This window comes from Miscanthus floridulus, chromosome 12 (genome assembly GCF_019320115.1).
Source record: "Miscanthus floridulus cultivar M001 chromosome 12, ASM1932011v1, whole genome shotgun sequence".
NCBI classification, from domain to species: domain Eukaryota; kingdom Viridiplantae; phylum Streptophyta; class Magnoliopsida; order Poales; family Poaceae; genus Miscanthus; species Miscanthus floridulus.
In genome coordinates this window covers 77,318,764-77,344,179 of record NC_089591.1, presented here as the reverse complement: position 1 = coordinate 77,344,179, position 25,416 = coordinate 77,318,764, and the positions used below count along the sequence as shown (strand labels likewise).

General features: G+C 43.5%; 3 protein-coding genes across 5 annotated transcripts; 1 reads left to right on the top strand and 2 right to left on the bottom strand.

Moving 5' to 3' along the window:
* On the bottom strand, positions 1–4,653 carry LOC136496851 (filament-like plant protein 7). 3 transcript variants are annotated; one of them, XM_066492614.1, is made up of 6 exons: positions 4,529–4,653; positions 3,516–3,620; positions 3,293–3,425; positions 1,188–3,138; positions 1,056–1,116; positions 1–853 (listed from the first exon to the last, which is right to left on the bottom strand). In XM_066492614.1, the coding sequence occupies exons 2-6, from the start codon at positions 3,570–3,572 to the stop codon at positions 332–334; spliced, it is 2,724 nt and encodes a 907-aa protein (XP_066348711.1). In that variant the 5' UTR covers positions 3,573–3,620; positions 4,529–4,653; the 3' UTR covers positions 1–331. The 3 variants fall into 3 exon arrangements, with proteins under 3 accessions (XP_066348711.1, XP_066348713.1, XP_066348712.1); XM_066492616.1 differs by having other exon boundaries at positions 4,427–4,578; XM_066492615.1 differs by lacking the exon at positions 4,529–4,653 and adding an exon at positions 4,348–4,481.
* Positions 4,654–5,582: 929 nt separating this feature from the next.
* LOC136497431 (uncharacterized) lies at positions 5,583–8,547 on the bottom strand. Its single transcript, XM_066493228.1, has 5 exons — positions 8,351–8,547; positions 8,098–8,187; positions 6,938–7,256; positions 6,195–6,253; positions 5,583–5,938 (listed from the first exon to the last, which is right to left on the bottom strand). The coding sequence occupies exons 2-5, from the start codon at positions 8,171–8,173 to the stop codon at positions 5,898–5,900; spliced, it is 495 nt and encodes a 164-aa protein (XP_066349325.1). The 5' UTR covers positions 8,174–8,187; positions 8,351–8,547; the 3' UTR covers positions 5,583–5,897.
* Positions 8,548–9,210: 663 nt separating this feature from the next.
* On the top strand, positions 9,211–9,645 carry LOC136496191 (chaperone protein dnaJ C76, chloroplastic-like). Its single transcript, XM_066491878.1, has one exon. It carries the CDS (start codon positions 9,211–9,213, stop codon positions 9,643–9,645), a length of 435 nt encoding a protein of 144 aa, XP_066347975.1.
* The last annotated feature ends 15,771 nt before the right edge of the window (positions 9,646–25,416 follow it).

Sequence of the window (25,416 nt, the reverse complement as noted above, 5' to 3'; positions counted from 1 at the left end):
TCTGCGGTCATTCAGAACATGGTTCTTTCATCAGAGGAAGCACATTAACACATGCCATTGCCAACAAACTAGGCAACTAGCCACTATCAAACAGGTTACAGGTATAGGAACCTCCCCAGAACACACAAGAAGGTAGTCTTAAGAAAACAGGGTCATGAGTTCATGACAGAGCACTACGTCACACACACACCACTAATACATACAGCATCTACGCAGCACACTGCAACTTTATTACTAACCTCACATGAACACGGCTCCACGCACAAACGCACACAAATCTACACATGAAACAGAGACTTGCCATGTCCAAAACCTCCATTCTGTCTGTCAGCTAAGAACTCAGCACCACCTGTGGCTTGGCCATGGCCTCCTTCCTCCTGCCCGTCAGAATCCTCTTCAGCAGGCTGCCGTTCCCTTTCTGCTTTCTCGGGACAACGGCAAGCGTCACAACCTTCACGTCGGCTTCGCCCTTGCAGGTTCCATTCACCCTGCAAGCCTGCTTTACGTGTGCAGCCACTGGCATTGGATGCGAAGAGCTGCATGCTGCGGCAGAACCGTCGTCTCCCTCATCGGCAGCAGGACTGTTTATTTCGCCTGGCGCGCTTGGTTCAGTACAGATGATCTCCTTGGTTTTTGGGGAGCCTGAGTAATAGAATCCTCCATCCTCCATGGATAGCATCTCGCTTAGTGATTGCGATCGGGGCTTCCGCTCAGACTGAGCCGCCGTCTGAAGCACCTGGTCGAAAAGGATGGCGTCCTTCGGAGATGCAAGGGCTTTCAGTTGTTTCCCCAGGTTTATGATTGTCTCCCGGCACTCAATCAGCTTCTCTGATGCTGTTGAGATCTCAAGCTCCTGTGGCACAGATGATATAAGGTCTGGTTAGTAATTTGAGCAAAGAATGGGCGTTAGTTTCAAGGTTCGCTTAGTAATTTGGACAGAAAATGAGCCTTTTCTGGTGGAAAAGAAATGTCGACTACACTAGTCAGTTTTACAGTAGAGCTACTAATTGCTTTGAGGAAAATGATAAGGACAAGAAAGATCATAAGGGTCTCACCATCTGTAGATGTTTATCTTCATTATCGATGACATTTTTTGAGCCTTCTTTAGCGGAGCAACTGCTAGCAAATAATTTATGTTACACAGAATAGTATCAACCATGGAAGGACCAGGCTGAAAAAAGAATTACCGTTCAAGCTGATGCTTGGGTTCAAGACAACTAACCCCCTCTTGCTTGCCCTTATTTTGTCCAGATATGAAGATGGATTCATGTGTAATACATTCAGTCAATGTTGATTTACCATCGGCATGTGCCATTATTTTCCTGGATTCCTTCAGCTCATTAAGTTCTGCCCGCAAATGCGAAGCCTTTTCTTCTATCCCCTGAAATTTAGAGACAGCTACTTCATTGCCTGTCTTCTGTTTATTAACATCAGGTTTAATATCTATACAGCTTGAGTCAGATAATAAGGACATCTGAACATTCTCCGGCGTTCTAGGCTCATCTGCTGTATGGATTCCAGTGTGCCTGGCTACCGCAACAATTTCAAGTCCATCACTGTTGTTTAATTCCAAATGCTTCATGATGGCTTCCTTCATGTCTGATACATCTCGAAGTGAGAAGCAGTGGTTGATTATCCAATCTAATGTGAGTTGGAGGTCATGAACAAAGCTTTCGACATCGGTACTCCCATACAGAAGCTCGTTGCATGCAAAAACAAAATTTTGCAGTACAGAAGTAAGTTCTGATGTATTCCACAAGAATGCACGAGCAACATAGCCTGATAGTGTTCCTTGACCATTTTCCTCATCGCCGCCAGATAGCACAACTGTGCTACTACAATCTTTTGATGATCTTTGGATAACTCCCTCAATAAGTTCAATTAACTTCAGGACAACCTTCTCAATCTTAGGTCGGCGAATTTGGTCAGTTGTTCCAGTGGAGATATCAACTGCAACTACCTCTTTTCCAGATGACTCTGTGGCTTCTCTCTTTGAACCATATGGTTCCACATGTTTATCATTACATAAAGATGCTAACTTTTCTATCTCTGCAAAGTCATCCATGAAACTCATGTCTGATACTCTTGTGCTCTTACTGGAATGTGCTGTGAGTTTCTCCTTCTTGAAGTGTTCCAGTTCAGACAACAAGGCTGATGCCCATGAGCCTGAACAGCTGACATTATCTTCATTGCGGCCATCCTCAGAAATAGATGAAAGAGGGTTTTCAACCACTGTAGGGCTACCTTTGACCAATTCTGCAGTAGTACGACCTTTTGACAAATCTTCAAGCTGGGCTTCAACTTGGGAAAGTTTGGAAGTTGTGCGAGCAAGCATAGTCCGAGAAAACTGAAGCTCACCATCCTTTCTAGAAAGAGATTCTTTTATGGCCTTATTTTCGTCTTCAATGGCATGTAACCTTGCAAGTAACGGAGAATTTCCATGTGATGTATCATGAGAGTTCTGTACTAAAACACTCGAGTTCTGTGATGTCACTGAATTCAACTTTCTTGTCCTTGTGATCCCTGCATCACTACCCACTGTTTCAACTTCACTTCTCATTTTGGCAATGGCAGCAGGACCTGGTAACCTTTTACGTACCATTGAACGCAACCTCTGGCATTCTGATTCGAGCTTGGTTATCTTCTTTACATTCTCAAGGTGCTGCTTGTGTGCAGCGTCAGCAGATTTGAGACTAAATTTCCTTTCTTCGCTTCGAATCTCAAGTTGCTTCTGCAGCATGCAAACCTCATACCTAAGTGAAGAGTTAGATCTTTCGGCTGACTCTAGCTTTACTGCAAGGTCCTTGAACTTTGACTCTATTACTCCCTTGGACTCAATCAGCTCGCAGATGATGTTCTCTTTTACTGACAGAATTTCAGAAAGTTTGTCGTTCTCGGCATCTAAGCTAGCAATTATGTTTATTTTCTCCACTAAATTTTCTTCCAGCTTCTGAACTTTGTCTTGTTCACAAGAAATCATTTGAGCCGTCTCCTTTATTAGTGAGTCCCTCTCTACCATTGCAACATTTAGAGCCTCCTCAAGCTGACAAATCCTCTGTTCCATTGCCATTTTTTCATCTAGTGTATCATCAAGTTGTGTCTTGATAGCTAGTGCCTCAGCCTCAGCTTTCTCCCAACCTAGTATCCATATTAGCAATACAAACACTGTGAAAAAAAATTCCAGTGTATATGTCCATTTTACTTTTAGGATGGTGGAACATAGGTAAAAACTACTAGTTATGATCCCAGAAAATGCGACACCATAATACTCAAATAATGAGTACAGTAATACCTAATATGGCTTCTTCAGCTACTTTTGACTGTTTAGCTAAAATGCCATCCTTCTCAACGCACTTAGAATGAGCAAATGAAAGTTGTTCATTTAAGTCTTGCAAGGATTTCTCTAATAATAAAACCTTCTCCTTCTGCATGGAAGAAAATTCGTCGTTTTAGATATAAGAATCTAGTAACAAGTTTATATAAACTTATTAATTTTGGAAGTGTAGATGATGTACCTCCAACTCCCTTTCTGTTGATTTCTTTCTCCAGAGCCATGCCTTATGATCCATCATGGGATGCTTTATATCTATCAGTATTCGATGATATATATGAAAAGTTCCCTGGAGACAAAACAACAGACGCAATGTAGGTTTACAGCATATCCAGCTTTAGCGTGGATACAGGTAGAACATTTGCTAGGGCTACTAGTTAGCAAGATCAATTCAACATGATACATATCGGAAAAACTTCAACTACCAAGTTATCTTTGCAAATTCAGTCTTCCAGAGACCGTATATATTCAGTGTAAAAGGAGACTGCATGTCCTAAAGTGTGAATATAATTAGTTATACACAGAATTGCAGCTGTAACGCAGTAAGGATTGCACTTGCACCTAACGCAAGTACTCTTTCCAACAACCTAATACAAATAATAAAAGGCTTATGAAGTGGAGTATGAAGACAGGAGTAAAGTTGATTGACAGTTGGGACCAACATGGCACTATCTCTACTTCACCTCTTTCTCCGAATTGGCTGCACCAAAGTTCCTGGCAAAGAACCACACTACACGCAAGGAGATGGAGAATAGGGGAAAAAAAAAGAAGAGAAAGGAAACCCCAAGTAAGAAATGGGGGAAAAAAATCTACACACTGGACAGTGGGCATATGTACAAAAGAACACTCAGGAAAAGAACAACCGTACAACACAATCTTGCCCAAAATGAAGCAAGAATACAAAGCCGTAAGGTTCAATTGCTAAGCAGCAGTATAACAATAGGGACTTTGGCATGCATGCGTAAGTGCAATGAAGCAATTAAGCCAAAAACATCAACATCTGAAACCCCAGTTACCCTAAGTTCTCCATCAGGTACTAGATTTCCCCATCCTTTTCACAACCACCAAACAAAGGAAGATGGAGTGCATGCTCACCGCACTCCACACAGCGACAAGATCCAAAGGATAAGCCTAACATAGAAGGAAGAAGGATTGGAAGAAGGCAGTGGTGATGGTGAGCTGAAGTGCTGAACTGACCTTCAGTGACAGCGAGGAGTGGAGTGGCTCTGCTGCAGCTGAGCTCACCAACACTGAGCTGCCGCTGAGTCACTGTGTTCCTGTGACAGCATCCAATGGATGGGAAGGGGAGATGAGGACAAGAGCACAAAGTTGGATGGTAGGGAGAAAAAGTGAGGCGGGCATAGAACAAAGCTTTCTGTGTGGGAGCTACCTGGCTAATAAAGGTGTCCTTCCTAGGCCCTTGAAATGACACAAGTACAGCAAGGTTGAAACTGATAGTAGCACTGCATTGCAATGGTAAAGCTGATGAGTCCTTTAGGTCACTGCCGCAAGGGTCCGGGGCCCAAAGGTTAGCCACTGCAGCAGGCTAATCGCAGTGTGCAAAACCGGTGATGAGCCTGTCAAGTGGATAGATTAGCATGGCAGGGTTTAAATTTGCATAAGTGAGGAGCTTTAAAGTGTCGGCGGTGCCGGCGGTGCCGGCGGTGGACAGGAGGGTTGCGTGCAATAGCATTTGGTTCTCCATTAAATTGGATGTTTTGTTCGTTCCCCTTAAAGTCCGCGAGCTGTGCTCCAGGTGTAGTAGCCATCTTATCTGATTCTTCTGTTAATTATGGTGATAGAGCTACAGTTCCATACCACTGTTTGTTTTTCTCAAGAGATTCGTTAGCGAAATCATGCTGAAGTTAACTTTACACTGTTGCAAGTACACAGTCTAGAGACGGTTCACTAAAACCTTGAACCAAATGCATTTAATGATACGTGAATGAGAAACATGCAGACTCCACGGGATGATGCAGACATGTCAGGGCCAGACTGTTCGTTTGGCCGATTCGTATCGTTGCTGATTCGTTTATGTGAGAGAGAAGTATTGCTAACTGGTTCATGTGAATAGTATCCATATGAGGGGGCTGGCCAGCCAGCCCAGCCAGCCCGCCCCAGCCGAACAAGCGGCTAGGTCAGCAGACCCCCAATATGGCAGTATCCTTATCCATCCAAACCTAAAACATCCAAACCGTTAAAACATGTTGAGAGCTACGGCTAAATCCGTTTGCAATAGTCAAGTCATCACACAACGGACTAGCCTTGTTGGAACTATCTTGGAAGATTATTTATCCTTAATGTCAAAATTAACAATGCTCCAGGGGTTCAACAAGGGCAAGAATTGCCTGTTCCTGTCCAGTTACAGTGGCATCTGCAAGCCATAGGCTCGATTAGAATGCGGGACGCCAACGGCGTGCAGTTGTCTAGTAATAAAATAGTACAAAGAAAAACAAAAGAACTGACGTTGAGGTTGCGGTACACACTACACATGTGAAGATAACACCCCTTTGAAAAGGGAAGAGCTATACAGTTTACAGGAAACCACTCATCCAAGAGATCTGAATCATGACTTTTCCTTGTTCGTGATCCTGGTTTTTGTGCCTCCTGTACAAAAAGAGAATAAGCAAATATGAGCACACACCGAAAGAAAATCAGATTTAAGTGCCAATGACATAAATAACGGAACTGCATATATTCATCATTCTCATAATTGAACAGGTAGAGATATATCTAGAGGAAAATATACAAGATTGTTTGTTAGCTCACAAGAGCAATGCATTAGCTTGTTCCAAGTAACTGAATAAACAGCCTAAGGTTAGCTCATAGCATCTATATTCTGTAATGTCGACATTAAGCATACCATCAACTTCCTCAAATTCGACCACCTTAATAACTTCAGCAGCTGCATGGTACTCAAACCTGCAGAATGAAAAAGCACGGTGTTGAACTGTAATTCATCAGCAATAAAAAGATGTGGATGTTTTCAGGCATCAGAGATGTTCATTTTTGCCAAATCACAGTGGTGAGAATATTCAGGTGCTATTAAAATTTCTGCATAAACAGTGAAGATCATTAAAAAGAAACACCAGATACAGCATGCATAGGGTAGAACTACTGTTGAAAAACTTAATGTAGAAGAGCCTGGATTATAGTCTTAGCCACTAGGTCAACTTAAATACTACAATGATACAGACAATCCAAATGTAGAGGGTGGCAGGGTGTAGCAAAAATCAGATCAGCGGAACATTTTAGGCTGGTCTATCAAAGTGTACTTGGCTTTTGGTGGTTGATGTAAAACATATAACATATGTATGAAACACAATGTACCACATTGTAGTTATTCTCCTATTTTAATGCTCATTCTCATTTCGCACTTTTTAACTGCAGACATTAGTTCTTTCTTACTATGAGAACTGGTGTCACCATGTTCATGGAAGACAATGATAACCTGCCAATGATGTATATAGTTTCTAAAGGTCTAAACTATAGTACTGCAGGTACAGCTCCCAAAAGAACTTGGTGAGTTTGAGCTGAGAAGCAATTGATCAGAACAGATCATGGCTATTAGAAGGACACACCAAAGGTTCTCGAGAGACAATATACCTGTTAGAGGAAGCCACCTCAGGTTCATACTCAGATGTGCTCTTGATAGCCTTAACTATGACATCAACAATTTCCTTCTTTCTAGTGCTGGCCATTAAACAATCGTACTCAGTCGGCACAATGATCGCAAAGAAGTTATCACTGAGGTTGCTAATGCATAGCTTATCCACAGCAGCAAGTGCTATCCTCCTCTTCAATATATTGGCATCGGGGTCAACAAGGTATAGCGCAAAGTCTGTGATCACTAGGATGCGCCTTTTCATCTTTCCTGACTGGGTGAACTTTAATACCTTGTCTGCAAAGAGAACTTTGTTGTCCCCTGTAATATATTGAGCATCTACTTAGAGACTTGCATAGTTTAGTTAGAAAACTAAATGGCCATGAGACTGTGCGTGAAACTAGGAATAGTTAATGTCAGGCAACCATATCAATGACACAACATTTTATTGGTACAACAAAATATGCTAATGACACATCGCAATTCATGGCCTGGTAGGCCCAACACATCTAGAATTATACGGTATTACGGTGTAGCTCTTCACATTCATGGATGCAAATAAGGCATGCTAATAACCTAGAAGCATGATATAGATGTGAGTGCAGCATCCGGTACTTGGTAGCACTACATCAGGATGTCAACACCTCCAACACACCCAAAAAAAAAAATCAGGGTGTCAACACGGTAGTTGGTGGAATTGCCTAATGCTACATGTGGAAACTCGAGTCCCGTGCATTAATCCGTCATAATACGATCAAAACCAGGCATGCTATGAGTCCAAGCTGATGGAGTTATGGCAATTTCTGATGCACCTCATTCAAAAAACATTGGCATCTTTACCACAAGCAAACGCATCAGATCCCCATCAGAGCACTACCGAAACTGAGAAACAACCATCTGTTCGGACATGTAACCGCCTTGCGCAAACAAAATGTTTTCTGACTTATCAGGCCTTGAGAGGCCAATAGATGAATGAAAATCGGGGGGGTGGGGAGGGGGGGGGGGGGGGGGGGGGGGGGGGGGGGGGGGATCCTTTCCCCTTCCATCGACTTATATATAAAAAAAAAGCGAAACAATTGACCTTTAGCAAGATCGCACGCATTGTCTACCAACGATAAACTAGCGCAAGAGATCAATTGAGACATGAGTAAAGGAACGGCACCTTGCTTGGACAGGATCTTGGTGAGGCAGGGATCATTGGCGAGGGCGGACCCGGTCAAGGACATGGTGGCACGCATGTATACCCGATAATCTTCACAAGAAAAATCGAAGTTAGTAGACATAATACAAGTGTATACTTTTGTAATTAGATCAGATCCCAGTTCAATCCCAATACGAATGGCCAAATAGATGACGTTAGGGTTTGGGTGTTCGGCTTCGCACAGCAGGAGGGGAAGAGAAAGGGGTGGGCATACCTTGTGCGTGCTCGTCGCTGGCCAAGGCCCCGACGAAGACCTGGGCACCTGGCGTAGGGAGGCGGCGGTCGCCCACCCGAGGTGAATGCCTGACGGATCACGGATCCCAGTCAGTGAGATCACCAAGAAACTGGCTGAGAGCGTGTTTGGTTCGAGGCCTTCACAGTTAGCGACATGATTTGCATAGGCAAGCCTTCGGGTCAGTCTGGAGATCTTTTTTTATTTTTATTTTTATGTGAAATTAAACCGATTCTTATAAATTCTTGCGGTAAAACTCCTGTGTTTCAAACAGACCTTATAAATTTTCTAATTTGTTTTTAGGGAATTAGGAAATCTATAAGCCTCTCACACGTTGAGATGATAGTATTTAAAATTTCCAATTAAATTGAAGTTAACATATTTAGTCGCTTCTAAATGGCAATAAATTATTTCGTAGTACAGTTGGCGAGAATGGAATCTCGCCATATCAAAGCCACAAGAAAAGGTGGCAGTGTGAAGGAGGGATTTTTAACTTTTTGTCCATCGTTACATATGGCACTCCTCCGTTTATCGTCTTTATACGTGCTCATACATATTTGTCATCGCAAACAGTAACCGTCTAGTGTTTTTGCTATTTTTCTGAGGTGGCATGTCAGCGTGGCAGCGAGCCTGGGAAGGCCTACAGAGCATATGAAATGACCTATGTACCCCTGCTGCTTCTCTCCCTCCAATCGTTGACGCGTGGGCCCCACATGTCAGCTTCATCTTCAACCTCCCGCCATCACCTCGCGGAGAGGGAAGGGGGAACTCGTGCAGTCCCTGGTTCGAGCTGCTGCCACTCCTCTACCTCCGGTACGCCTTGCTGAACCGCACGCTCTGCCATGTTCGCGCTTCTCGTCAACACCGTCTCAGTCTCCCCTGTCGCCCCAAGGCTACGCTCCTCGCGGCCCGCCACGGCACAGGCGAGCAAGCGCTCGCCACTGGTGCCGAGCCGAAGCATCCGGCGATGGCGGCGACTAGCGGCTACAGGCCGAGGGGGTGTCCGCGGCTCGTGGGTGTCGGACTACGACCTGTACGAGCTGCTGGAAGTGGAGCGGTCGTCGCCGCAGTCAGAGATCAAGGCGGCGTATCAGTCGCTGCAGAAGCGATGCCACCCGAACGTAGCCAGCGCCGCGTGCGGGCATGACATGGCCGTCGTCCTCAACGAGGTGTACGCGCTGCTCTCCGACCCGGCTGCGCGCCTCACCTACGACCAGGAGCAGGCGCCCCGCTCCGAGTTTGCCATCTACACGAGCCGCCCACTCTACTCCTCCTAGCTCGGCCCCGAGTCCGTCTATGACCGCGCCCGCGCCGTCGTGCAGTGGGCTGACAACGAGGACAGGATCGTCGATGCCATCAACACCTGCCCCGTCGACTGCATCTCGTACGTAAATTATTTATTTAAGAATTGATTCTTCATCCATCCATGCCATCATCAATCTTCTGATTCCCAACGGTTCCTGCTGCATCATCCGTTCATCCAGGATGGTGGAGAGGTCAGACCTAGCGGCTCTCAAGTTCCTGATGTCCAAGTAGCCGCGCGGCAGAGTCCGCGTCTCCGAAGGCAACGCCAGATTTCCGTTCATCCAGGATGGCAGGAGGTTGAAGACGAAGCTGACATGTAGGGCCCACGCGTCAGCGATGGGAGGGAGAGAAGCAACAGGGGTACATAGGTCATTTCGCATGCCCTGTATGCCTTTCCAGGCTTGCTACCACGCTGGCGTGCCACCTCAGCAAAAATGGCAAAAGCGTAGGAGCGTTACTGTTTGCGATGGTAAATATGTAGGGGCGCGGATAAAGATGGCAAACGGAGGAGTGCCATCCGTAACGATGGCAAAAAGTTAAAAATCCTGTGAAGGAAGACACCACTGTAGAACCAGTTACATACCTTATAAAATTGTTAAATTTGAAAACCTCATCCTTAAAGACAATGATATGTTACTATCAAATCGTGGCTGGAATCAGTAGCGATAACGAATTTTTAGTGTCAATATCAATAGGATCCTAATCATTATTCAGATCCTAGGCTTAAAATCCGATAGTGAAGCGTTATCGTAGCCGACTCCGGCGCATATGGCGGTGATAGGCCCGCAAGGATTGCTAGTCCTGTCAAAGTGGTGGACACAGACAACATATCTCTAAACATCATAACTTTTCATATGACGAAAAACATTTCTCGATGTCATCTACAACTTATATATCACAGTGTTCTCATTTGAATCCATATTGGTGCCGAAATAATTGAGACAAGTTTCTTGTTGTATTTGTAGATCTGAGCATCATATTGATTATTTGGGCACCAAGATGGATTCAGGTGGAATAAACCCCATAGTTGTTGATATCGTCGAACTATATAATTTTCATATATGAAGTTTATCTTCGTTCAAGCTCATACGAAAAAGTTATAATTTTCTTAGGTGCACTGTGCCGTTTGAATCGACGGACAGGTAAACTCCGCAGTATCGATCTGCGATTCCAAGTCATTACCATTTTTTATTGGGACAATTATTTTAGCAAAAACAGTACAAAAAATTAATAAAAAGTTCAGAGACGAGAGCTGAAGAGTTAGCCCGGTAAAAAGGCCGTCCTTCAGCCCAGCCGAAAGAAATTCGTCGCTCCAACAGAAGGGGACGGCCCATGCACAGGTTTCCCAAAGCTGTTGTGGGCTTGTGGCATGCGAGAACACGCCACGCCCGTCCCGTCACCCGAGCGCCGTGATTTTGCCTGCCGCGGTCACGGGCGTGAGTTGCGGGCTCGCGCCGTGGCGCCGGTGGCCTCGCCCTGAATCCCGTGTGATCCCAAATGGCCGGCGGCCAGATGGCCCACGCGAGCAGCCGTCTGCCTGTCTACAGCCTACACAGGTCACGCCTTCGCCACAGGGCAAATACAAAACGTGGAAGAGCAGACAGACAGAGACAGGTACTGGCCCGGTCGTCACAGTCCACCGGATCGATCGCTTGCCGCAGGCGAAAGGCCCCGCCCGCCCCCAAATCCATTTGAGCGAGCGTTCACCCGATTTCGGTTCAGCGAACAGCGCGCGCCTCGCATGGACTGGCTGCCGGCGGCTGACGTCATTTTTTTTTTTGAAAAAGTAAAATATTTATTTCATAATACTATAACTTCTCTGTTTTTAATTTCATCTGTGTTCTACGTGACGAGATGAACAAAACTAGACCCCACTTACATATGTTGAGAAGAATTTTTTCCAGTAGCAATTTATATGTATTAAATTATGACATATAACATACAATTTATGCACACAAGTTGTATTGAATAACTTCTGTTGGTCATATTTATTCGGTGGCATGGCTACACCTACACAAACGTTCTTTTTTCTTCCTTTTTGTTTTTTCTACCATTTTTCTCTTTTTTGTTATATATATTTATAAGTTATACTACATAATTATTTTTGTACATAGTTTTCACATTTCTACTAATATGTTATGGTATTAATTTGTACATCTAAATTCTTGAATATAACTTATACGTCCAACTTTGCATCTACGTCATTTATCAAGTTATATATCTACGTTATACAAACAAGTTATACATAAAAGTTTTCTATATAATTTTTGTAGCTTTCTATGAAATTATATTAATAAGTTTGTTCCACAAAATATTATACATAAAAGTTATGCGTATAACTTTGTCATGTAATAAGTTATATGTATAAGTTATGTGCTTTAACTTTGTCACGTTAAAGGTATATATATGTTGAAGTCATGTGTATAAGTTATATGTATAAGTTGTACCTAACTTGTCTTTTCATGTGTATGCTAGTTAACTTATTTGATTAACTTATGGTACATAGTTATGTATCTAACTTGTGTTCTCATGTGTATGCTACCTAACGTGTTTGATTAACTTATTGTTTAGAGTCATGTAACTAACCTGTCTTTTCATGTGTACTGCAACCTAACTTATTTGATTAACTTATTGTATAAGGTTATGTATGATCAACTTACTGTACTTAGTTTCATATTTATCACCTTATGTTAGATTATCATGTTAGTTTTTGCTATTAAGTTATGTGTTTTTTGTTTATAACTTTGTTCTTTTTATATTTATGATTTTTAAATATTAAATATTTTGCAGATCCTTGCAATTGAAGACATAGATGCTGAATATCATAGTTGTACAAGCTATGCAAATCTATTTTGTAACTTGTTATTGAAGTTTGCATCATCTCATGGGATTTTGTTTTGTAGTCTGGTGTAAAAATTATTTTTATTTTCCTCCCCACCCTTTTTTAAACCCTTTTTCATGTTCCCAAATGATTAGTTTTTGAAACGAAAAGAAAAATACTGATGAAATGTAAAGAGAATGTTCTATAACTTAGCACGCGCTTAACTTATACCTTCGAAGTTATGCTGTGTAACTCAGTTTGTTTAAGTTATGCGCAAGAGGAAAGAGAACGACAGCTTCCCGTGCACGCGCGCGAAAAGAAAAACGAGACTGACTCGTTCGCATGTGCAAAAATAAAATAAAACGCTTGCCTACGGGAAAGTGGTGGGATTTGTTTATTCCTAAAATGAAAACTGCAGCGGCTATCGGATCGTTCGTCCGACCGTAAACGAGTGAACGTTCGCGATTTAATTTAGTCGCGTCGCCCGCCCACCCTGCCGCCACGGTCCCGCGTACGTAGCATGGCACTACCATACTGGCACATGCATGATTCAGACTGGGAAACTGCTACTGTACGTCGATCCACGTACGTGTCGCTTGCCCAAGCTACTAGTAGCACTCCTAGACAGGTGTGTTGTGTACGTAGCTGCAGTAGCACATCAACTGGTCAATTTCAGCTAACGTAAATACGCACAATTTTAGTTATTCGCATCTCACCTTGTCTCCTTTCGTTGGATGCCCCAAATGACTTGGAGCTTCGTAGGCTACTCATCAGACAGCCCCAAATGACTTGGAGGGAGTATATAGACACTGACACGCACAGCAGGTACTACTAGTACAAGCGCTTGCATGCAAATGAAAAACGGCCAGCTAGCATCGATACGTAAAAACATTCGGCCGACAAGATCCACCCACATCCCTGCTCACAACTACAGCACACACGGCGCAGGCATAGCGACGCGAGCAATTCATCTCCTGCAGTCCTGCCGCGCGCGGGGGGCCATCTCGCCCCTGGGGTCGTCTTGGCGATCTGCCTCCGCCTCCACGCCACGCCTTGAGGAGCAGTGAAACAGATAGCGCGGGCCGCGCGAGGCAAAAGGCAAGCGCCGCGCCGCGCCGAAGCAAGGACGTCCGGCGGTGTCGGTACGCACGCGCGGGCAGCCGGCCGCCCCGGTTGTGCCCACCACAGCCACGGCCACGTCGAGGTCGATCAGTCCAGCGAGGGAAAGACTAGGAGGAGAGGGAAAGTGTTACGCCCCGACCCGGGAAGATGACTATGGCCCACTCCACACATTGAATGAATCACATCTACTAATTAACTTTTTACGTTTTCATCCTCACTTCGCGCAAAAGATAGATCCGGAGTTAAGCTACTGTAGCGCTCGTTCCGTTTTCGGTACGGAGAATACTGTGCCGACGCTATCACGAATTCGGTCCAGCCTAACCGGGTCTCACGGAAAGGCACGAGCAAGGGGGCTACATGGGGGCCGGGGGGCCGCCGGCCGCGCGCTTTGCCCTCGGCGTCCCTCGTTTTCCGTGCGGCGTCTCCTTCTCCCGTCGCCATCCCGGCACTGGCGCTGGATCTGGACCGCGGGGAAATAATGCGGCTTTTTGCCCGGGCGCCAGCTTTGGGTTGGGCGGCCGTGTTAGCTATAGCTAGCTGCGCTGCGCGTCGGTGCCCACTTTCCGTTTCGGGAAGGCCGTGAACAGGGCCGGCCGGCGGGGGCGCGCGCGGCCGGCCGCCCATCCAGCACCACGGTCCACGCCCACCAGTGCCGCCGATCCATGCGTGATCTGTCGAAGCATGCAGTGCAGCGTAGATAGCTGCTATAGCGAGCAGCGACGCTAAGCAGGTAGTTGGAGGGATGTGTGGCCTAGATCGCATTGCTCATCCGCTGCCGATCCATCGGCGTAATAGGAATAGGATAGATAGATCTCGGTGGTGAGAACAGCGCCTGCTTGCCGTCGCGGTGGCTAGCTAGGCCAGGGCCAGGGCGTGCGTCCACCTTTGTGCTTTCCTTTTCTTTCGTCCATGTAGCTTTGTCCTTGTTATGTACATGAGGCCGATCTCAGCTAGCTATCCTATGGAGCGATCGACCGGTCCATCGGTCGAGCAATACGGACACACACAGGAGTACATGACATATGCTACCTCGTGGAGTACTCGCTGTCACGCTGCATGCATGCCGCTTGTTCGTATCGACCGGCGCCCAGACTGCATGCATGCTGCATGCACCCGCCGGCCCCCGGGCCAGAAGTTTTTTACCGGCCGCTCGACACCGATTGGTGCATTGCTTGTAGTACGATCCATCGATCGAGCTGAGTGCGCGATCGAGATTGAAAGCTCCCTAGCTTTGGATGGATGGATAGAAAGTACTCCTACTGTACGTCCTATCCAGCGGAAGCATATAGACGATGATATAATGATATATCATAGCGAGCGACGGAGCATTATCTGGCAACTTTTTTTTGTGCGCAAAAGCTGTGCGCACAGTGCCCGCACTTGCTGGCAATGTAGCCATCCATTCATATATAATGATGATGACGGCGTGGGGTACGGTCTCGTCTCATCCGGCGATGACCGCGATGAGGGTAACGGGGCGCCAGCCGCCGCGCCCACGGCCGCCGGGTCAGGTGGGGCTCACCAGTATCAACTATTGAAATAGGTTTAAAATTGTTATCTAGGGGACATGAATTTGATATATGTCTTTTTTTTATGAATAGCACTTTCTCTTTAATTGAGTCCTTCTCTTTCTTGCTCATGTGGTGCTTCCCATTGCCTTGCCTTTCATAGATTGTTTGAGTCTTCTTCTCAAGCTTGGTAGGACACTTAGAGGCAAAGTGTCCCGTATTTCCACACTTGAAGCACTTGATATGAACATAGGCTTTCTTCTCATCTTGTGTCTTGCTCATCATCTTGGCATCTTGAGTTTGCATTGGATGCCTTGCCTTTCCACCCCTTCTTGTTTTATTCTTCTTCGTCATCAAGTCACCACCATCTTCATGATAGATCTTGACTTGCTCTTAGAGTGTCTTCTCTTTCTCAACTTGTGACTTTGGTTGAGGCTCTTCTAGTTGCTTCACCAATTATTTGGTTGGGCACATTGAGGGAAGATGACCCCAAGTGCGATACTTGAAGCACTTCACATGCTTGAGCCTCTCTTCTTCTTTTATCTTCTTTGGCTTCTCAATGTTAGGGCAACCATTTGTAAGGTGTCCCACTTCATGACACCGATAGCACATGGTATGAGAGAGCTTTCTTTATTGTAGCTTCTTCATCTTTCTTTCTCTCTTTCTTTCGCCCTTTGTCATTTCTTCTTGAAGCAAAGGCCACACTTATCGCCATAGTTTCTTTGAGTCTTCAACATGTGCATTCCATTCTATCTCCTCCAATGTCGATGCAACACATGCACTAACACGATCAATAATGATATGATCCACTTCATATCATCATGTGATCATATTGGTTCATCGACCTTGACTTCACTTGCTTTTCACCGTTGCCTTCGTCCATCGGTGCCAAGTCTTGCTCAAGCTTCACCGTCACGTGGTCCATCGCTCCAAAGCCTCCAACTTGCCCTTCACGCTTGCAATCGATCCATCAAGCCAAGTCATATCTTGATCTTCTCCACCTTGATCACATGACTCAATGTCATGTCTCATGTGCAATAAGCTCCTTCATCATCACATATGTGAGCTTTGCAACTATCTCCGAGCCATTTCTACCTTTATGGCATATGTTGCTCATACATATGTACCTATGGACTAATTTCCTGTGTATCTCACATCAAACACAATTAGTCCACCTAGGTTGTCACTCAATTATCAAAACCAAACAAGGACCTTTCAATCTCCTCCTTTTTGGTAATTGATGACAACTCTACAAAGATATGGAAATTAAGCTCTTTTGGATTCATATTGCTTGTCCAAGCAATTTACCACGTGTACATGGTTTTAGACAAGTACCACAAACCCGAATTGATAGTATTAGCTCCCCCTATATATGTGCTAGAGTGTTTGGTTTGAAGCTCGCACATATGTATAGATAGGAATTGTGGGAGAGTAATTACTACCAAATAATACTGAGGTGTAAAGAATAAACCTTTGAAGCATGATACTAATCGGAGTTGCACTTTTAACACCATCCTTAATACCATGGTTAGTTAGACATCACATGGAAACAAAAAACACTAGAAACCCTATGAGATCAACATTATAAGCAAGGTTCTAGTATTACTTCAAAGCATAACAAGTGTCTAGCTATTATCCTATGCATGCTAGTTTTCATTTCATCAATCAAGTTCTATAACTAGCATACATCACACAAGCTTGCATATTAAATTTAAAAACTTATGCAATGCAAGCAAGCACATGAATATGCACATATCAAATGCAAACTTGCAAGCAAGCACATGAATATGCACATATCAAATGCAAACAACTAAGTTCATGAGCTTGCTCTCCCTACTTGTGTGCTTTTCTTGTTCAAGAATTTTTTATCCTCTCACATTCCTCATTGCTCCCTCTTTATCCATGTCCATGTCCAAATCCAACTTCCCATAATATTTTTGTACTAATCTCTCCCAAACTCTACTTCTTTGTCTCAATCTCTCCCAAAGCTTTTATATCTTTGTACAATCTCTCTCCCTTTGTCATCGATTTTCGTAAAAGGTGTGCTTCTCATTGATGCAAAGGCTTGTATTAGGGTAGATGGTTGAGGCTTGAATCTTTACATTTTTTATGGATACTACCAAATATTGGAATAACATCACTTGTATAGCTCTTAAGATACCATACATAGGATTTTTGACCTTGATACAAATCAGGTGGGACACCTCCCCCTAAGTCATTGCATGGGTCATCCATTTGATAAACTTGAACTCTTGGAAGTGAGGGAACTTTCTTCACTTGATGATCACTTAAAGTTGAGGATCACTTATGGGACCACCATCTTGCATGATTGATACCACGTGTAGATATGATACCACTTGAAAGAATTTTCTAGCATGGAACTACTTGTTGGATTTGTCGATAAGAACCATTTCTTGAACATTTGCTATCTTTATGAGTACCACTTATAGGATATCACTTGTGAGTTGATCTAGACATCACTTACGAATTCTTGAATGAAATACTTGAGTCTATATACCACTTGAAACAAACAAACTAGATATCCATTTGCATTGTTGTCTTGTGCTTGTACTCTTACCACTATCATTAGCTTCTATGGTTGACTTGAACTAAATTGAATTTGCCTAAGCTTTCAAGTCCGGTTTGAACCCTCTCTAAGCTTCTTCACACTCATTTGGAGGTTATCTTATCGAGTTTGTACTTGTCACTTGTTGGTAATCTAAATTAAATCAAGTACTTAGGTTCACTAGCTTATGAACAAATTCATATACTAACCACTAGATCAACTGAATCATTCAAGTAATAGTGGTAGGCTATGAATTTTAAATATTTTATTTGTTATGCATGATCCTATGAAACATGTACTATATGCACTAATCGCATACTAGTAAGGGATGAAATGATCATGCACATTACAATGATACCTTTGCTATGTTGGAGTAGAGGATAGTCACATATATTCTAATTCATTACTCCAATAGCAATGTGAAGTCCAATTATAAGCTTGGTGAAGACCAATCATGAATAATGAAAACCATTCTTCACCCATATGATTTAAGAACCACTAATGATTAAGTGCACTTTCTTGTTGTGGTTAGCTTGCTTCTTCATTTCATCTTTGCTTGCATGAGAGCATCAATGTGAGAATACCACTTGAAATATCATGACTAGCTCACTTTTGGGTGTTACTTGCTTTTCTTGATCAACCCTTTTGATTGCTTCAACTAAGCATCTTAAATATCCCTCGGATCACCACTTCCATGTTAGCCTTCCAAGTGCCACACTTGGTTTACCTATACATAGGCAGCAAGCCCCTACACTAGGGAGAAGTGACCTCTCTCTAAGAATTATTTTTGACACTCACTTGAAATGAATTTATTGATTGACCCAAGTGATGGACTTAATTTGATGAGTAACCTTGATTCCTTTTTCTAAGTCCTTTTCTTTCTACTCGTTTAAGTCATTTTCTTTCTATCAAATGATTTTCAATAGTCACTTAAACTTCATCCTCATCTTGAGTTTGATCTTGATCTTCCAATTTGAGTACCAAATATATGCAACGTACACTCCACAATCAAATGCCCTTGTACTCTTTGCTTGTCATGCTTCTAGATCATCTCAAAACCAAACTTAGGTATCTCAACTACTTATAAACATGTTTTCAACTTGAGGACCTTTCAATCAAAGTGACTTTAGATCAATCCAACAATTATCACTTTTCTGGTAGATTCTGTACTCTTCAAAGAAACATGCATATATTCCAAAGTACAAATCCAAATACCATGAAATTTATGAAGATGTGCTTCACTAAATTGTCTAGCAGATGTAAAAATTTGAGCTTCATTTGACTTCTAGATTGCTACTAGATTTTAATTCTTCCACCACTGTTACATGCTGAAAACTGCTGCACTATAGCTGACAAGATCCACTCTAAAACTGAAGCATCTATTATCCAATTCTCATGAAATTGGTATAGCATATTATACCATAAGTCTAGAGAATGTACACCAATGTTTAAGCCAATTCAATAAGTTTTGATCACTCAAACATGGCTAAGATCATAGCTAGCTCAGATTTTACAATATAGGATAGATTTTAACTATTGAGCTATACTTCATCAAATATGAATCAAACTTGAAAGTAACTTGTTTGAATACTTCCACAAGACATATATCTATTCAATCCACTTACTAAAAGTCATCTCATGAATTTATCGAACATAAATCAATCTAAACTTGATTACTAAGCAATTATCCATTCAATCATCTTATAGCAAGCAATATTGCATATTTATCCAATTCAATCAACTCATATGCACCCAAATGAAATGATCAACAAGAGATATATCTTAGTTAGCTCATGATCAATCAATTTTCAAGCTTCAACTCAAATTCTTGCAAGCCATCAAATATATATATCTAATAAATCATCCACAACTTAAATATGACACTTGTATGTTGTAGCACTTTTATACTTCACTAATTCTTGGCTTGGCATTGGGATATGATGTGCACTAAGCTTCATAACTTGACTCAATATGTGATGAATAATGTGAGATCAATTGAATCAAGCCTCCAATGCCGTGGTACCTATAATCATTCATCCACTTTTTGATGGTACCCAAATTAGTTTAGGTCCTCTCAAGTTAGGTGCAACATAGTTAGGCATAGCCTTAGTACGAATAGCGGGATATTTTGCAATTACAACTAATAAGGTATCATTGCCATCCTTTCTAAGCACATTATTATCAATAATTGGAATAGGCTTAGAATTATTACCTAGGGGACTTGAATTTGCCATGTGTCCCATTTCCCGATATGAGTAGCACTTTCTCTTTGATTGAACCTTCTCTTCCTTGCGCATATGGTGCTTCCCATTGCCTTACCTCTCATGGATTGCTTGAGCCTTCTTCTCAAGCTTGGTAGGACATTTAGAGGCAAAGTGTTCCATATTTCCACACTTGAAGCACTTGATGTGAGCATAGACTTTCTTCTCATCTTGTGTCTTGCTCATCATCTTGGCATCTTGAGTTTGTATTGGATGCCTTGCCTTTCCACACCTTCTTGTTTTCTTCTTCGTCATCATCAAGTCACCACCATCTTCATGATAGATCTTGACTTGCTCTTAGGGTGTCTTCTCTTGCTCAACTTGTGACTTTGGTTGAGGCTCTTCTAGTTGCTTCACCAATTGCTTGGTTGGGCACTTGAAGCACTTCACATGCTTGAGCCTCTCTTCTTCTTTTATCTTCTTGAGCTTCTCAATGTTAGGACAACCATTTGCAAGGTGTCCCGCTTTATGACACCGATAGCACAAGGTATGAGAGAGCTTTCTTTGTTGTAGTTTCTTCATCCGATGATCAACACATCAAGAAAAGACTTATCAAGATGTGTAGAAGACATACAAGGTCAAGCAAAGTCTAAGCACAAATATTGGAACTAAGCCGGACGTAAGATCACGAAGAAACGAGCCCGACAGAGGTGACCGAACGTGGCTCTATGAGTGACCGGACGCACCGGTGCTTGGCAACACCAGATGTCGATAGCTGTGATCGAATGCTGAGCAGCAGTGACCGGACGCTGAGTGAAGCAGAGACCGGACACACCAGTGACACTATTCATCATCACAGGTAGTGTTTGCAGCGTGACCGGATGCAACAGAATGGACGACCGGACGCACGAAGTGCAGCGTCTGATCGAGTCCAGAGAGGTTCCAGAGCAGCGCCAGCGTGATCCGGATGCGTCCGGTCGATGATGACCGGACTCAGCCCAGAGTCCGATCGGTACGCGCACTCCAACGGTCAGGGACGACTAGACACGTCTGGTCAGGACGTGATCAGCTGTCCAGTCAGTAGCAGAAAAGTGGGTTTCGTCCTCAACGGCTACTTTCTTAGTGGGTCTTATAAATGGATCCCAACCGACCATTTGAGTTGTGTGGACCTGAGAAAACATACGAAGGGTGTTGATACACCATTTTAGTGATCTCACTTTCATAGTACTTAGTGATTCATTAGGTGATTAGCGTAGGTGCTTTGTAAAGTGTTTAGGTTGATTAGACCACCGCTTATGCGCTTGCTCTAGGTTTAGGCCTAGTGTTTAGTGAGGTTTGCATACCTCTTACCACTCAGTGCTTGTGCGCACCTATTGTTGTACATCATAGGGGCTTGTAGTCTTGTGAGATCATACCAACCGCATTTGTGGTGTGGCCACCATCGTATACCGAAGGGAACAAGGTCTACGTCGTTTCTGCCAGAAGCTTGATAGTGAAGACAGGCGGGGAGCAGTCCGGGAGAGGCTTGCTAGAAGGTACATCGAAGACCAACTTACATGTGGGGAAGGTCCGGAGCTATCCACGGAGTTACCTGACCAAGAGCTTGGCCTTTGCGAGGGATTCCTTACGAGGGGCTCCAACGAGGACTAGGGGAAAACTTGCGCGCTTCTCGATACCTCAGTAAAAATACTGGAGTCGTCTATGGGAGTTTGCATATCTCTACCTTACTCTTTAGCTTCCGTATTTACATTATTTGTATAACTCCTTTTTGCGGTAGAGATAGCAACACACTAGTAAAGCTGTAGTTGTACATTTAGATAGTGTATCTTTTGCATAAGTTTTGCTAAGAATAGAAATAGAGGTCATAGTTTAGAGTTAGACTTTTAAGTTGCCTAATTCACCCTCCATCTTAGGCTGTCATGATCCCTTTTCAATTGGTATCAGAGCCGGTTGGCTCAATTTGAACCTTTGGCTTCACCGTCGTTGAACCAATACTATTTAGAGTGGTTGGGATGGATACCTCTAGGCCTCCGCACTTTGACTGGCACTAACTTCCCCTACTATAAAGCTAGAATGGCTTGTCACCTTGAGGTGGTAGATTTGGGTATTTAGAGAGTCACTCATGACGGGATAAAAATCATTAAGAATCCTAATAAACCCACAAAGAGTGAAGAAAAAGAAATTCATTTTAATGCTAGAGCTAAAATTGCTTGTTTGAATCTTTTAGCATGGATGTGTTTAACCAAGTATTCACTTTAAATATGGCACATGAAATTTGGTTAAAACTCCAAGAGCTCCATGACGGCACAACTAATGTCCGTGAGTAGAAACATTGTATAGCTAAACAAAATTATGATTCCTTTAAAATGAATGATGATGAGCTTGTTCGTGATATGTATTCATATTTGAATCTAATTATCAATGAGCTCCATTCAATAGGATTAACGAAGCTAGATGATGCGGACATCGTGAGGAAGATCATCTCTATGATACCACAAAAGAAATATGCAAACATGATCACCATCCTTCATAACATGGAGGACTTGAGCACCTATGACCCTCGGCCATAGTTATTGACAAGATAGTGGCATTTGAAATGTCATGCAAGATAGGTCAAGAAGAAGCCTCTTTATCAAGCAAAGGCAAAGCTCTCACATGTAGTGAGAAAAAGAAGATGAACGGCAAGCAAGTTGAGACAAGCTCAAGCTCAAGCTCCTCAAGTGAAGATGAAGAAGAAGATGAGGATGATGATGATGATGAAGATTCAAGTGATGATGATCAATCTTCCTCTTCCACCTCCAACCTTGACGAAGAATCAATCAAACTTATCAACAAGGTGGAGAATATGATCCAAAAGCTCAATGTCAAGAGTGTGCCCATCTAAATTCAAGATTTCATCTTTACCAATCAAAGAAATGAGCAAAGAAAGAAAGTATGCTATGGGTGCGGCGAGTTGGGGCACTTTATGGAAGTTTGTCCAAACAAGCCCACACCCAAGACAAAGAAGAAGGCATACAAGGCCAAAGCCCTCATATCAATAAGTTCATGGGATGATTCTTCAAGTGAATAAGAAGACCATCATAGAAGGTGAGGGCACAAGCACCCATCATCAAGCACCTCACATGTGTGCCTTATGGCATGAGGTAACAAAAAGCCTATCCCTAGTGATAGTGACAATAATAGTGATAGTGATAATGAGCTACCTTCTTATGATGAAATTGTGCAAGAAAATCTTAACTTTGCTAAAGTTTGCACTAGATAACAAAAGAAGCTTGAAAATTAAAAGAAAAACTAGATAGCTCACAATAAGCTTATGCTATATTGCTTGAACAATTTGAAACTTTTGCCAATCTTAATATGGAGCTATCTACTAAAATTGAGCAACTTGAGACTAGTGGAAACACAAATTGTCGGTGTTTTGAACAAACACCGGCTAGTAAATTTATATTTGTTGTGTGTTAGGCTCAGATGGTGTACTAAAGGACATAAGGTTTATACTGATTTGGGCAGAATGTCCCTACGTCCAGTCCACTGCTGCTCGTGTTATCAGTACCGAAAAAAGTTTGTAGTAAGGGGTACAAACGGTCGAGAAAGGAACAGTTCCCAAGTCTCCGATGGAAGGGTCGAAAGGACACCAAGAGCTCGGTTGCTGCTTGACTGCGTGTTGTGTGTCCCAAACGATTTGTCAAAAGTCAGTCCCTTTAGTGGGGTGACCTATCCTCCCTTTTATAGACCAAGGGGGAGCAGGGGTTATAAATGGGAGAAAGAGGAAAAAACCAAAGGTAGAGAAGGTCCTTCGGTGGAGCTGGCTCTTCCTTTTCTTGTGTGCCTGCTCTGCTAACATGGCAGACCGTGTCAGAGATGGCGTGTTCACTGATCCTTATAGGGCCGTGCCTTGGCTTCTGTCAGCAAGTGGGTGTGTCCCATCCTTCACCAGCGGATGGTGTGGCATGTCAGAGGGCCAAGCTACGACCCTTTGGGGAGTAGGCGGGGAAGTGACCCTACGTCCATCACTGTAGGTGATGTGAATTCTGTCTTGGATCGTAGTGGTTGTCGCATGCTTGTGTTAGTATCCACGTCCGAGGACTGATGGCGGCGCCCACAATATTGTGGGACAAAAGTCGGTGCCTATAACACTGTTCAGGCATTGTTAGTTCGGAAAGGGCTTAAAGCGCCCGTCCCATCGTATCCTGGCGGTTCCTTCCCACAGGTGTACAGGGCATGGCGCTCGATACTATGGTTGACTCGAATGTCCTGTCGTACCCTGTGCTCATCTTTATGAAGGATCAGGGTACAGTCGTCGGGCGAGGCAGAGCCCGCCTCGGATGTCAGGCTAGGCGAAGCCCGCCATTAGCCATCGGGCGAGGTGGAGCCTAGCCCTCGAGGGTCGGGCAAGGCGGAGTCTAGTCCTTAGCCGTCGAGCGAGGCAGAGCCCGCCCTTGGACGTCGGGCGAGGCGAAGTCTAGCCCTCGGTGGTCGGGCGAGGCGGAACCAATCTTCCGTCGTTCAGGCAAGAAGCGCAATAGCGTTCTTGTCTAACCGGAAGTGTCAACGTTCGATGGTTATTAGTTCCACCTCATTGGGTACCTTGGTATTAGGTCCCTGACACAAATGCATGTACAATCAATGATGAGCAACTTGTAAAGAAAAATGCAAAATTAAAAGAAAAGTTAGCTATCTCACAAGATGTCCTATAAAAGTTTGCTTGCTAAAATGGAAACTATGTGCAAACATTAGTGATAAGCTAATTAATAAAGTTGCTAATCTTAAAGCCATCGGTTCTACCCCCATAGAGGCACCTAAAAAGAAAAATTTTATCTTTGACATGTCTAAAAAGAATGCCTCTACTTCTTGCAATGATTTATGTTTAGACTTATCCTTGTGCAACCAAGTTTGTGTTGAGAAAGTTATTGTAGATACATGCACATAAGAGGTTGCAATGTAGAATGAGCAACTCAAACAAGAAGTGGCTTGCCTCACCAAGGACTTGACTCAAGTGAAAGTCAAGATGGAGCAAGCCTAACTTCATCAAGATAACACCGTCAAGAGAGTGAAGAAGTTTAATGAAGGACAAACCATACTTTTCTACATATGCCACAAGGAAGGCCACAAGTCCTATGAGTGCAAGGTGAAGAATGGGGGAGGAGCTAAGAAGAAAGAGATAAACAAAAAGTAAACAAGCAAGCTCTCCAGCACCTACACCAACAAGGTAGACAAGAAGGCCTTCACACCATACTTATTAAAGAAGAAGAAAAATGATAAGGTGGTGGCCATCAAGGTGAACAAGCAAGTCAACAATGGGGTCAAACGCTTTTGGGTGCCAAAGGAGATCATTTCCAACATGAAAAGCACCAAGAAGGTTTGGATCCCGAAAGAGAAGTGAGGAGTCCGATGGACTTCAGGGAATTTGGAGACTTGGTATAGTTTTGGGTGCATTTCATGGGGTGCATCACATTGGATCATGTCAATTGTCAAGTGGGTTAGTGAATACTATGGACCCGAATTCCCCTCCCCATGTTAGGTAA